The 11361-nt window shown below is 45.7% G+C and overlaps 1 protein-coding gene and 1 long non-coding RNA gene across 2 annotated transcripts; one reads left to right on the plus strand and one right to left on the minus strand.

The window, feature by feature from the left end:
- Positions 1-4474: 4474 nt before the first annotated feature.
- On the minus strand, positions 4475-6662 carry LOC118240717. The gene is made up of 2 exons (XR_004775596.1): positions 6145-6662; positions 4475-4742 (listed from the first exon to the last, which is right to left on the minus strand). It is a non-coding gene; the product is annotated as an uncharacterized LOC118240717 (long non-coding RNA).
- Positions 6663-9052: 2390 nt separating this feature from the next.
- LOC113572338 (DNA-binding protein inhibitor ID-1) lies at positions 9053-10752 on the plus strand. Its single transcript, XM_027001791.2, has 2 exons — positions 9053-9581; positions 9798-10752. The coding sequence occupies exons 1-2, from the start codon at positions 9222-9224 to the stop codon at positions 9831-9833; spliced, it is 396 nt and encodes a 131-aa protein (XP_026857592.1). The 5' UTR covers positions 9053-9221; the 3' UTR covers positions 9834-10752.
- Positions 10753-11361: the final 609 nt, after the last annotated feature.

Below are 11361 nucleotides of genomic sequence, written 5' to 3' on the forward strand. Positions count from 1 at the left end.
ACGCTAGGAGTAAAGGACTAACACACGCTAGGAGTAAAGGACTAACACACGCTAGGAGTAAAGGACTAACACACGCTAAGAGTAAAGGATTAACACACGCTAGGAGTAAAGGACTAACACACGCTAGGAGTAAAGGACTAACACACGCTAGGAGTAAAGGACTAACACACGCTAGGAGTAAAGGATTAACACACGCTAGGAGTAAAGAACTAACACACGCTAGGAGTAAAAGACTAACACATGCTAGGAGTAAAGGACTAACACATGCTAGGAGAGTACCAGGTGTTAGGTCTGTGTACAGGAACAGCTTTACATGAAAACATGCCTAAAGCTCAGTTTTTAAACAGCTAGTACTGAGTGAGTTAAAGTCTAATGTTAAATAGGAGGAGATGAAGACCATTGGAAGGTTGGATGAGGTCATGTCCATGTACATGTGTATGTGTGCCCAGCTGTGTAAATGGATGATGTGTAAAATATGTGAGCTATGCAGGTCAGCCTGAATAAAGATGTTTGCATAATACACAAGTTTGAGTGCAAGTGTGTGTGATTACAAAAGGAGAATGAACTAAGAAGTGACAGCACTTTGGACCTTGTATCTAACAGTCGTGGGAAAGTAAGTCAGAATCGACGATTTCTAGTTGACTTGTTGTGTTGTTCAAGCGTATGAGACACTGTAAGAGCTTGTGTGGGGCTCTGGCACTACACATGAAGTGAAACGTGAATGTTACTGACTACACATTCAACAGAGCCATGCTGATATTTTTGTGGGAAACTGGACAGACTGATTGCAGGTATCATAATGCCACACTGTTACAAATGATTACACACACAATTTTTAAACTTGAAGCTACAGTACTGAAAACTGATGCGTAAGTGAAGGATGTGTGTGTGGGGGGTGAATGTTAAAGTGGTGGGAGAGAAGCTCCCAGTGGCAGTGTGTTCTGATCTGCTTCACTCTTTCCCTATATTTGTCTTTTGTCACTGGCTCTGCCTCCTGGTTCTCTCTGACCCTGTTTTTAACTCCTGCCATTATCTTAACGTCTGTTCTTATTCAGAGCCCCCTTTCTCGCCCTGCCTGAGCCCACAGACTAGGTGACAGATGTTGTAGCTGCTGTTAGGCTCTAAATCTCTGACTGGGAGGTTGTCATGCTGTGGAGCACGGGGTGGGGGGGGGGGTCGCGTTATCCAGCTGTGCACAGCTGTTAGCCTCTCCCCACACACACACACGCGCACACACACGCACACACACACGCGCGCACATGCACACACAGGCACACACCCCTTACCACCCCCCAGAACGGAGAAGAAGCCACTGGGGAGGCTAATTTGAGACCTTGTTCTTATAGAAAGCGTATGAAGCCTTAGTCATTGTCTTTCTGTAAATTCTTTAACATTCTTGGGTCAGCAGGCAGAATGTTTCCTCAAAAGCCCGTTGGCTTTTGGCTTTGGCTCTCTGGGCGTCCGATGAAGGCCTTAATGGTTTGGATCCTATTTGATTTCACTCAGTTGCCTTTCCCTGTCGGAGCCTGTGGCTCGCCAGCTTGGCTCTGATGGGCTGTTCAGCAACGCGGGCAAGTCTGCCAGCACAAACACACTTGTGTGCCAGTAACGGGCCAGAACAGCCTCGGTGCTATCTCACACAAACCTGGTAGATCAGACCTAGTAGATCAGACCTGGTAGATCAGACCTGGTTGATCTCAGTGTTGATGCTTTTCCCATTTCTTCTGTTTTATCTCCTGAAGGACTTCATTAATTTAGGTGTGGAGTGATGATCAACAAAACAGTTAATTTACAAATTGGATTTACAAATGGGCTCTCATTAGCAGTCCTCAGACACACACACACAATTTAGATTGAGATGTCAGAGGGATCATTATTACTTGAACAGCTCTTTCTCAGCCTCTTTCACTAGCATCAGAGCACTGTGTGTTAGAGCTCTGCTCCCCAGTGACACACACTTACACACACACACACAGACACACACACACACACACACACACGCACACACTACTCTCACTACTTGAGAGGCACAATGACGGGGAACTGACCGAGTTTTCATCACTACACAGATGTGCATTACTTTCTCTAACACGTGTCTCTAACAGTGAGCTTCAGTGTTCTTCAGCTTCCGTAAGTACTGACAGAGCTGTAGATGAAGCCAAGCTGCCAACCAAGGACATGCTGGTTCCATATCAAAGCCACTTTGTTTGCCTGTGACATCACACAGCTGCTGATACTAACTGCTGATTCTGCGAAGGGGATGTTGTGGTGTTGGGAGCGAATATTACTTCATGATAATGTTTCTTTTTTTAAATGTTGAGTCATGCAGTTACTTATACTGCCATGTTCTATTCTGGGCTAAGGATCTGCATTCAGAGAACTAGTTTTTGCGTGGGATCAGCTGGAATTTTTGGACACACACTCACACACACCCGCACCAACACAAAGGGATTGAGGCTGTACTAGATTTGCTACAAGCTAAAAGTGTCCAACAGTGTCACCCCCTCATCCTAAAATAGCCCCCTGTTCATCCATGCCTCCTCCCCCACCATAATCTGCCCCCTCCCCCCACCCACGTTCAGTTTCTCCAGGCAATTGTCACTGAAGTGGAAAGTCCTGCAAAGTACAATGCGCATGCCTCCCAGCACACGGCTGTGAGCGACTGGTGCAGTGTCACTAACAGATGGTGAGCTAATTAGACGTTCTAAAGAGCTTTGAGATGGTTTGTGGGAACCGGGCTGGTCTCAGGAGACCCTGTCCCTCTCTCTGTCTCTCTGCGTCTCTACCGGGGACGTGTGTCCCACTTGGACTCCAGGGCAGGAAGACCTGGGGAAGCACCCTGCCACACTGCCCTCCCAGAGTCCTACCACTGTCCCTGCTGGACAAGGGAGTCACTGCACCCCTGGCCTGGAAATGAGGTCCCAGAGAGAAAGATGTCCAACTCAAATACAGGAGGTCCTCATTTCATCATTTAAATGTGCCTCACTTTGGCACTTTGTGCCTCACTGTAGTGTGGTGCATAAGAACAAGCAGCACTGTTATGGCTAATGTGTGTGTGTGTGTGTGTGTGTGTGTGTGTGTGTGTGTATGTATGTACATGTGTATGTGTGTATGCACATATGTGTGTGTGCATGTACGTGCATATGTGTGTATATTCACACATACGTATGTATGTGTGTGTTTGCTCCTGGTTGGGATGGATGGGATAGTCTGGTCTTCTACACCAGGGACCAGGGGCTCGCTGATCTGCTGAACAGAGCTCAACCTGCCAGTGAGGCAGCAGTGAGGTGGTGGACAAAGGTCACAGGGTCCAAGCTCGGCCTCAGGGGAAGCATCATTAGCGAGTCGTCTGTCAAGCGCCTGCCGGAAACACCGCGACTTCAGCTCAGCTTGTGAGTGAAGCCATTCTCAACCAGTGGGGATTTCTGTATGATCGTTCAGCTTCAAAGACAAATGCAATTGTGCACTTATAGAAATTTGAATTAGCTATGGTCAGTACATCTGAAGCAGATGTTCATGTACCTTGTAGAAAAAACTTCCAATCTTGATTAGCATTAACATTCTTCTTCACCAGTGTAATAATGTGAGTAGTGTAATGCTGTATTTTACTCTTAAACATGTCCAACTTCTGTTCAACTTGTATTTCTACTCAGCACAAATTATGCAGACTTATTCAAAACAGAGTGTGGGACCTGACTTATGAGTTTGGCATATCTGTTAACCAGTTAAAGAAAAAAAAAGAATAGTCATTCTGTTAGCGACAGTTATTGATGTTCCTATTAGCGCAGGTTTGACATATTACCCTTCCTTCGATTCAAACCTCTTCCTATTGAAGCAGCCTGGAAGGGGGAGTATCTGTCACATAGATCTTCTCTCTCTCCCTCTCTGTCTGCTCAGCCACGGTCTGCTGACCCCAAGCTAAGTGACAAGCACAATGCCTTTCCCATTCCAACCACTGCTGCTCCCCCTCAGAGCCACAGTGCAGTCCAGGCAGGTTACTGCATGGCCCTGCCCCTCTATACCACAACCCCGCCCCCTCTACACATCAACCCCGCCCCACTACACCACAGCCAATCCCGGGCCCTCTGAGGTATAGCCTGCTGCTAGAGTTCAAAAAGATCAGAAAGATCTGCTTTGCTTATTTAATTGTTAAATACACCATTTCTTAAGTTATAGTGGACATTGACTGATAAAGATGAGAATTTTTAGCATGCTAGTTAAATGAGTCCCTGAGCATTAGAATTTACTACAAACATGCTATATTTGTTCAAGGTTTGTCCAACCTCCTAATTTCTCTTCTGTCTTCTGTCTGGAATGTAGCGGGTGATCTCTGATGTGTAAAGATAGCTGTCATTAAAAACTCAGGAGTTCATGAATGCACAAATGTGAGGCGTGAAGTAATTTCACTCACTCCTGTAGCATGTTTACAGTGTGGGGCAGGTGGGGAAGCCCCCCTGAAAAGAAGCAGCAAGCATGAGCAGAAAAGTTGTCTTTATTACATCAGAAATCACAGAACACAATTCAAGCAGAAGCACCTGCGGTGTGGAGCCCCCCGAAAGCCTTCCTATGCTGTCACTGGACAGTGTCATGCTGAGGTAACAGTATTTTTAGCTGAGTAGGGCTTCTCTCTCCTCCTTTGGGTGCGACATGTTAAATGATTGTGTAGCTTCTCAGGAGAGAATCTGTGCTATCCCATCTCTAAGGCTAGGCCAGTAAGCCATCTCACATCACTGCCACTGCAACTGCACACAGATCAGGTGGTTACGAGTTAGCACTTGTGAACAGCAAACACTAATGTGGACTTACACAAGTCCTACTTTGAAAGGTCACAGTACTGCCAAGATTAGCGTCTTCCATGCACTAGCCTAATACACCTGGCTCAGTTTCAGTTAGTTACCAAGGCCCTCTTACAAATCAACTGTGCAGTATCAGATTACAATAACATAATTGCTTGCACTGAATCTGTATGGATGAACTGACAATTACCATCTGTCAGTTAACTCTATTTGTATAATATAGCTCTCTAAAGAAATGTTTTTTTTCTATCATTCTCTCTACCAGCCTCTAGAAACAAGCCCTCTGAGAGCATATCACTGCCAGACAATTGCAGCTAGAGACTGACAGAAAAAAACTTACATGCATATATGCTATGCATGTAAATCCATATGAGTGGATTTTCATGGGAAAAGTTTGATTTATTTGTATAATTTACATTTACAGTTATGGCATTTGGCAGGTGCTCTTATCCAGAGAGACTTACAAAAGTGCTTTGTCATTTACTCATAGAATACATCCTAGTACAGTACAGTAGGTTAGAGTCCAACATACCAATGAACTAGAATACTGTAGAAATACATACAATGCTGACGCCTAGATGTGCAAAATTCATAAGCACTATGTTAGACAACAATAAGTGCAATAAACAAGTACTAGAATATGTTAGTCAACAAAGTGTAGTAAACAACATCCTACAATAAGTACCAGTTTAGTTAGTCAACATAGGAGCAGGGTCAGAGGTCATTTAGTCTGCGTTTGAAGACTGCAAGGGACTCTGCTGTCCGGACAAGCAGAAGTTCATTCCACTATTATATTTAAATAATGATATTGCTTATTTATTTTACAGCTGGAATAGCATAACCAGTTAGCACATTTCATGGTATCCTTGTAGACACCCACAGCTACCTCCCTCTGCCAGGAGAGGGATGCAGAGCCAAGACATAACGGGGGTTTCTTCACGAACTGGCAGCCCAACTGTGTCAAGCAACTGAAGAAATCCCATCCACAAAAGCGCTGTGTGGTGACATTCCTGAGCTCATAACTGTACACGAAACCAGGAATCAGAGCTCTCCCCGGGCCACAAAATCTGCATGTTCTAGAGAAGGACAAGCAAAACCTAGCAGTCTACCATAACTGCAAGCCATGCAAGGCTTTGAGTCAAAAGTCTTGTCTGAAATCAACAGAATTGCAAAGATACAATTGTATATTGTATTTGTTACAACTAAAATATGTTTAATGTTAATTAATCTTTTCATACGTTCATCTGACCCACTTTTATGAAGTACACAGAATCCAGTCTGCATTTGAGGTATCAAAAAACAGCCAAAATAGGCCGCAGAGCATTATTAATGCTTGCTAATGATTCACCTGATCTGGCTGGGCCTGTGCGGCTGCCTCTGCAGGGCAGACACACCTTCATCCAGGTGCTGTTTATCAGTTGAGCAGGTAAGGTCAGGCCCAGGAAACCGGGGCTATATCCTGACCTGGTGGGCTGCATCTGACACGCTCCTTCTTTCTACCTCAGTTGCCAGGCAATGACCACGAGTCCACAGCACCAGCGCAGCACTTTTAAAGCACAGCAGCACGTGTTGCTCATACTGTCAGAATGAGGCAGCAAAACATTTATGGAATGTTCTTTCTCCTTATCGCTGTGCTGCCGCACAATGCTGTGTTTCCTGAAGTCTTCCTCCCGTGCTTTCCTCTGCACCGATAAAACGGGTATTCCTCGGCAAATAAACTTCCCCTTTTCCACAGAAAAAGGAAAGTGTGTTAAAAGGGGTGGGAATATGTGGGGAGGCCATTGAAACAGTGCTCCTGCAGGTGTAGGGAAGTGTGCATCTGCTCTCTGCCCAAGGTGGAAGATGAATACTTTTACTAGTGTGTGTGTGTGTGTGTGTGTGTGTGTGTGTGTGTGAGAGAGTGTGTGTGTCAGTGTGTGTCTGTGTGTGTACGTGTATGTATGTGAGTGTGTGTGTATGTGTGTGTGAACGTGTGTCTGTGTGTGTGTGAGAGTGTGTGTGTGTATGTGTGTGTGTGTGTGTGTATGTGTGTGTGAACGTGTGTGTCTGTGTGTGTGTGAGTGTATGTGTGTGTCTGTGTGTGTGTGTGTCTGTGTGTGTGTGTGAATGTGTGTGTGTGTGTCTGTGTGAATGTGTGTGTGTGTGGTTCCCATATCCTCCCTGGCAGTTAAAATCAGGAGCTAATATGTTTCACTTTCTTTTACATGCCATCCTCCCTCCCTCCCGCTCGGCTTGATGTGCTGTAAACAAGATGAAAGGGCCCAGCTGTGTGGAGTTATTGTTACTGTCAGTAGGAAGCTCTGATAGCCTCAGAACAAAAGTAAGACAGGAGCTGTAAGGGGAGCTCCAGACTCCACGGCTCCAGTCAGTCATCTCTCCCACAAGCTGGAATCCACTTCCCATGGCTTCAACACAGGGCCCCCTCCCCCTCAGCCTCTTTCACCCACATGCTTCAGTGTCTTCTGACCAGACTCAGAAGATGTCACTGAAAAGCAGAAGTGTTAGGCATGTGTGGAGATGGCAGAGTGCGAGGGGACTGCGTCTGCAGTAACACAGAATTCTGCTCCATTGTTTGATCACTACAAATACCACAAGCAGGACTTATATTTCAGTTCCAGGAAATTCAAATAATTTAAAAAACCCACTTAGTCTTATATATGACATCTATAATGTAGATGTCATATATAGGTCCGGTATAAAAAGGTCCGGTATAAACAAGGTTATACAATTTTTTTTAAAGTATCCTGGCTGATTCTATTATGTAATAAACACAATATTTTAATTTAATAAACTATATTTTAACGTCTTAATGAAGACATATACAATAACAATAACAAAACACTGCTTAGTAACATCATTCATTTTGATTAAAAACAAAAACTTTAAAGGCTACTGCATTAAGAGTCTAACTAGGCTAACTAGATAACACACTCCAAAACAGATCCGGTGTGACCAGGTGAGTGACGGAATTTGCCTTGTTGAGTATCACAGCAGGTACTCCAGTCTGAAGACATTCGCCAAAGAGATCCGTGACATTAGAGCCTCCTTTAGCAACTCTTTTCTTTCGCTGCTCTTCAGAAGTCGATCGAGCAAGTTAAACAACAAAAGCGTTTTGCAGGTGTGCGGGCCAGTAATCTGTTGGAAGAGTGGTTTAACGTGATAAATGAATGCCGCTCCCGGCAGCTAGCGCGTTCTCAGGGTTTGCGCTGTGCAGGTGAAGGAAGGGGGAGTGCGCGAGCCCGTTGTTTGCGGTCTCCATGGACACCGCCCGCGCGGCGCCAGGCTGACAGGCGTCAGGGGTTGTATGAATGGGTGACGTCACGGCCCTGGCGCCTGCCAGTCTGCTTCAGCCTGTTTGGACAATCTGGGGAAAGATTCGAGGCAGATCCTTGCTATTTCACACACACACACACAGTGGGAGCATGTGAAAGCATCGGTAACCCTATTCATTGTGGCCTACTTTATTGTAAGGCGGATCTGTGATTTGTTTTATTGAAGGCCAGCGCAGGCTGCGCTCTGGAATTTCGTCCAAGCATCGCAGGCTGCACAGCAGATGTGCGATGAGGCGACTTACCGTGCTAATCGCATCACAACTAAAACCTCGTTAAACTTTCAATGACCATAATAGCGCAACGCATTTTTATTCTGTTGCAGCAACATTAAAGCCAAAACACGCTAGTTCAAGAATAATCTTTGCCAAGATGGCGTGCTTAACCTCACTGCATTCACACCATTCTCCTTTCAGATTTTATCTCAAAACTGATCACTGCATCTAATAAACAAAACGAAACAAAAACGAAACAAATGATCAAAAAATCACATCACACCCAAAGCGAACGCTTTTTTTTTTACAGCACAGCACCCGAAGATCTTAAACTATTCGATAATGTCTCTTTTTAAGCTGCCGAGAGAAGCTCGCAGTTATGACGCTGTAAAAACACTAATTAAAAGGCTTTTCACGCAGTGACTGCAGCGTTCTGTCTGTAGACGCCCTACTTGTTTTCTCAGCCCGCGCATCACTACACCTGCGGAGTCCCCAGGCACGAGCAGCTGGACTCCCACGTTCGTTTCCATTTGTAACACCATCCCTGACCGAGCGTGAAGCCCTGATAGCTCAGACTGCGCCGCTATTGGTGCACAGTTGCCTCGTAGTCCGGCCAATTCCGCAAGCGCTCGATTGCCATTGGCCCTGATTTTGAAAGTTTACCACGCTGGGACACACCCCCGAGCCCACCACTGAATAAATAGGGCCTCGGCTTCTCCACGCGCTCTAGCTGACAGAGCCTCCGGCTGCGTTCTGCTTCCTTCCGCGAACGGAACTAGTCTCCTACTGCGCACCAGCCTAACGAAACACGGCAGCTGACTGCGCGCGGGTTACACCAAGCTGCGGCTTTTTCCTCGTGAAGATCTCTTATCGTACACAAGATGAAAGTTGTTGGACCTACGTGCGCGCTGAAGAGCAAGGCTGGCGGCGAGGACGTGGTGCGCTGTCTGTCCGACCAGAGCCTCGCCATCTCCAAGTGCAAGATTCCCCTTCTGGACGACCAGATGAGCGCGTTCCTGCAGGACATGAACAGCTGTTACAGCAAGCTGAAGGAGCTCGTGCCTACCTTGCCACCCAACAAGAAGGCCAGTAAAATGGAGATCCTGCAGCACGTAATCGATTACATCCGGGACCTGCAGGTGGAACTCGCCTCCCCGGGAATTAACCGGCAGCAGGGGACAACCGGCACGCGCACACCCCTTACAACGCTGAACGCGGAGCTCAGCAGCATCTCGGTGGAGGTACGTGCCTGTCTGCGGCATCACCACTCCACGGCAGCTGCTTTAACAACGTGCGCGTAATGTTTCTTGGGTTTTACAAACAACGCTGCAGGTTTAAATAAAAAAAACAAAACAAAAAAAAACATGCAAGACTTTTCTTTGATGTATCCTCTCTCTCTCTCTCTCTCTCTCTCTCTCTCTCTCTCTCTCTCTCTCTCTCTCTCTCTCTCTCTCCAGAACGGCTGCTCAGATGACCGAATCCTGTGCCGTTGAGATCCAGGACCGCACGGACTCGTCAGTAAAGCCGTCGGTGAGGATCCAGTGCGTCACGCGCAGAAGACGCCGAGAGCGCGGCAGCCCCCATTCCGCGCGTGGCACGCGTTGCTCGATCACCGTGGACTGTGTCGTGCCTGATGCGTCAGCATACGAAGGTCCGGTTAGTCCCGCCAGGCCTCCGGGCAGGCGGTGAAACAGCGTCATAGTATTATGCTGTCTGTATTAGATGTTATTGAAGACCACGTCGACTGACTATACCTTAAACGTTTCTGTTCTCTTTTGTATTTTTTTATAATGTACACATAGAGAAATTTATTTTTTGTAAACAAAAGTCGGTTCTCAGATTTCTGAGTTATATTTGTATTGTATATTACAATGCCTTAAGATGTCCGCATTCATGTTGTATTACAATGTATGTAAATAGTGTTTTTATTAATACAGATAGTATTTTGGGGAAAAAAAACTGGTTGTATCTGTCGTATTTATGTATTGAGTTCTTTATGTAGACCATGTAGCCAATTTTGTTTTCTTAAAGACTTAAGACAAACTTTTCCATTTAGGTTAACTAAGTTTTACCAAGCGTGTTTATAAATGTGATATGAGACTGCAACAACACCAGGAGAAAGAAATCCTGTCTTTCAATACTTAATTCATTCCATGTTTCTTACAAAGGAATGTTGCAGGAATATTCTGTTTCGTTAGGCTCATTAAAGCAAAATTTAATTAACCAACCAACTCATGAACTAGACCACGTGCCTGGGGATGTTCCATGCACTAAACTGATACATATCAGGTGGATCGACTTACAGAAGAATAAGAATAATGCAAGGAAGAAGCAAGCAAGAGCTCTTATTTGGGGTTATAACCTACAAGATACCAAACATTACATATCAGTATAAAATATATTCAAATGTAAGACCAAGTAGGAATTCCAATTGTTAATTTCTTAATCCAAAGGGTACATACTACATCTGCATGCGATACGCTTGTTTCAACTACCGTGTTTAAAAATAAATAAATAAATAAAAAAATCACTACTCAGCTGTGTGTGGGGGGGGGGGGGAGGTGCTCAGCACACCACCGTTAGAGCCTTTTTCTGTGTGTGTGTGTGAGGGAGAGAGGGAGTTGCTCAGCACACCACCATTAGAGCCTTTTTCTTGGCTGCGATCCCGGCCCATCTGTAGCTTGGCTCGCGGATGACTATTTGTTAATGTTTCAGTCAGCTGTGCGCGGGGATGTGGAGCTGTTTAACCCGAACGTCTCCAGGTGTGCGGCGGCGCCGCTCGGTCTGCTGCGCTGCCCTTCCCTGCCCCTGGCACACACACACACACACTGCGCCACGGACCAGAGGCTCATTTATGCTGGGCGGAAATAACCTCCCCATTGCCGAAGCGTGTTTGCTTGTGAAAAAAAGGTCATCTGTCATTAGTCCAGTTGCCGAAATGCTGAGATTTAAAATGTGTGGGATGGGCTATAAAATGCCATGTTATACACCTATTGGCTGACGTCCGATATAAACTGGATA

The sequence above is a fragment of the Electrophorus electricus genome, chromosome 24, assembly GCF_013358815.1.
Source record: "Electrophorus electricus isolate fEleEle1 chromosome 24, fEleEle1.pri, whole genome shotgun sequence".
Taxonomy (NCBI): domain Eukaryota; kingdom Metazoa; phylum Chordata; class Actinopteri; order Gymnotiformes; family Gymnotidae; genus Electrophorus; species Electrophorus electricus.

Excerpts from the sequence above, each read along its gene's own strand:
- LOC113572338 (XM_027001791.2), top strand. The coding sequence starts at position 9,222 with ATGAAAGTTGTTGGACCTACGTGCGCGCTGAAGAGCAAGGCTGGCGGC. Across the intron at positions 9,582-9,797 it reads TCAGCAGCATCTCGGTGGAG|AACGGCTGCTCAGATGACCG; the intron begins GTACGTGCCTGT and ends CTCTCTCTCCAG.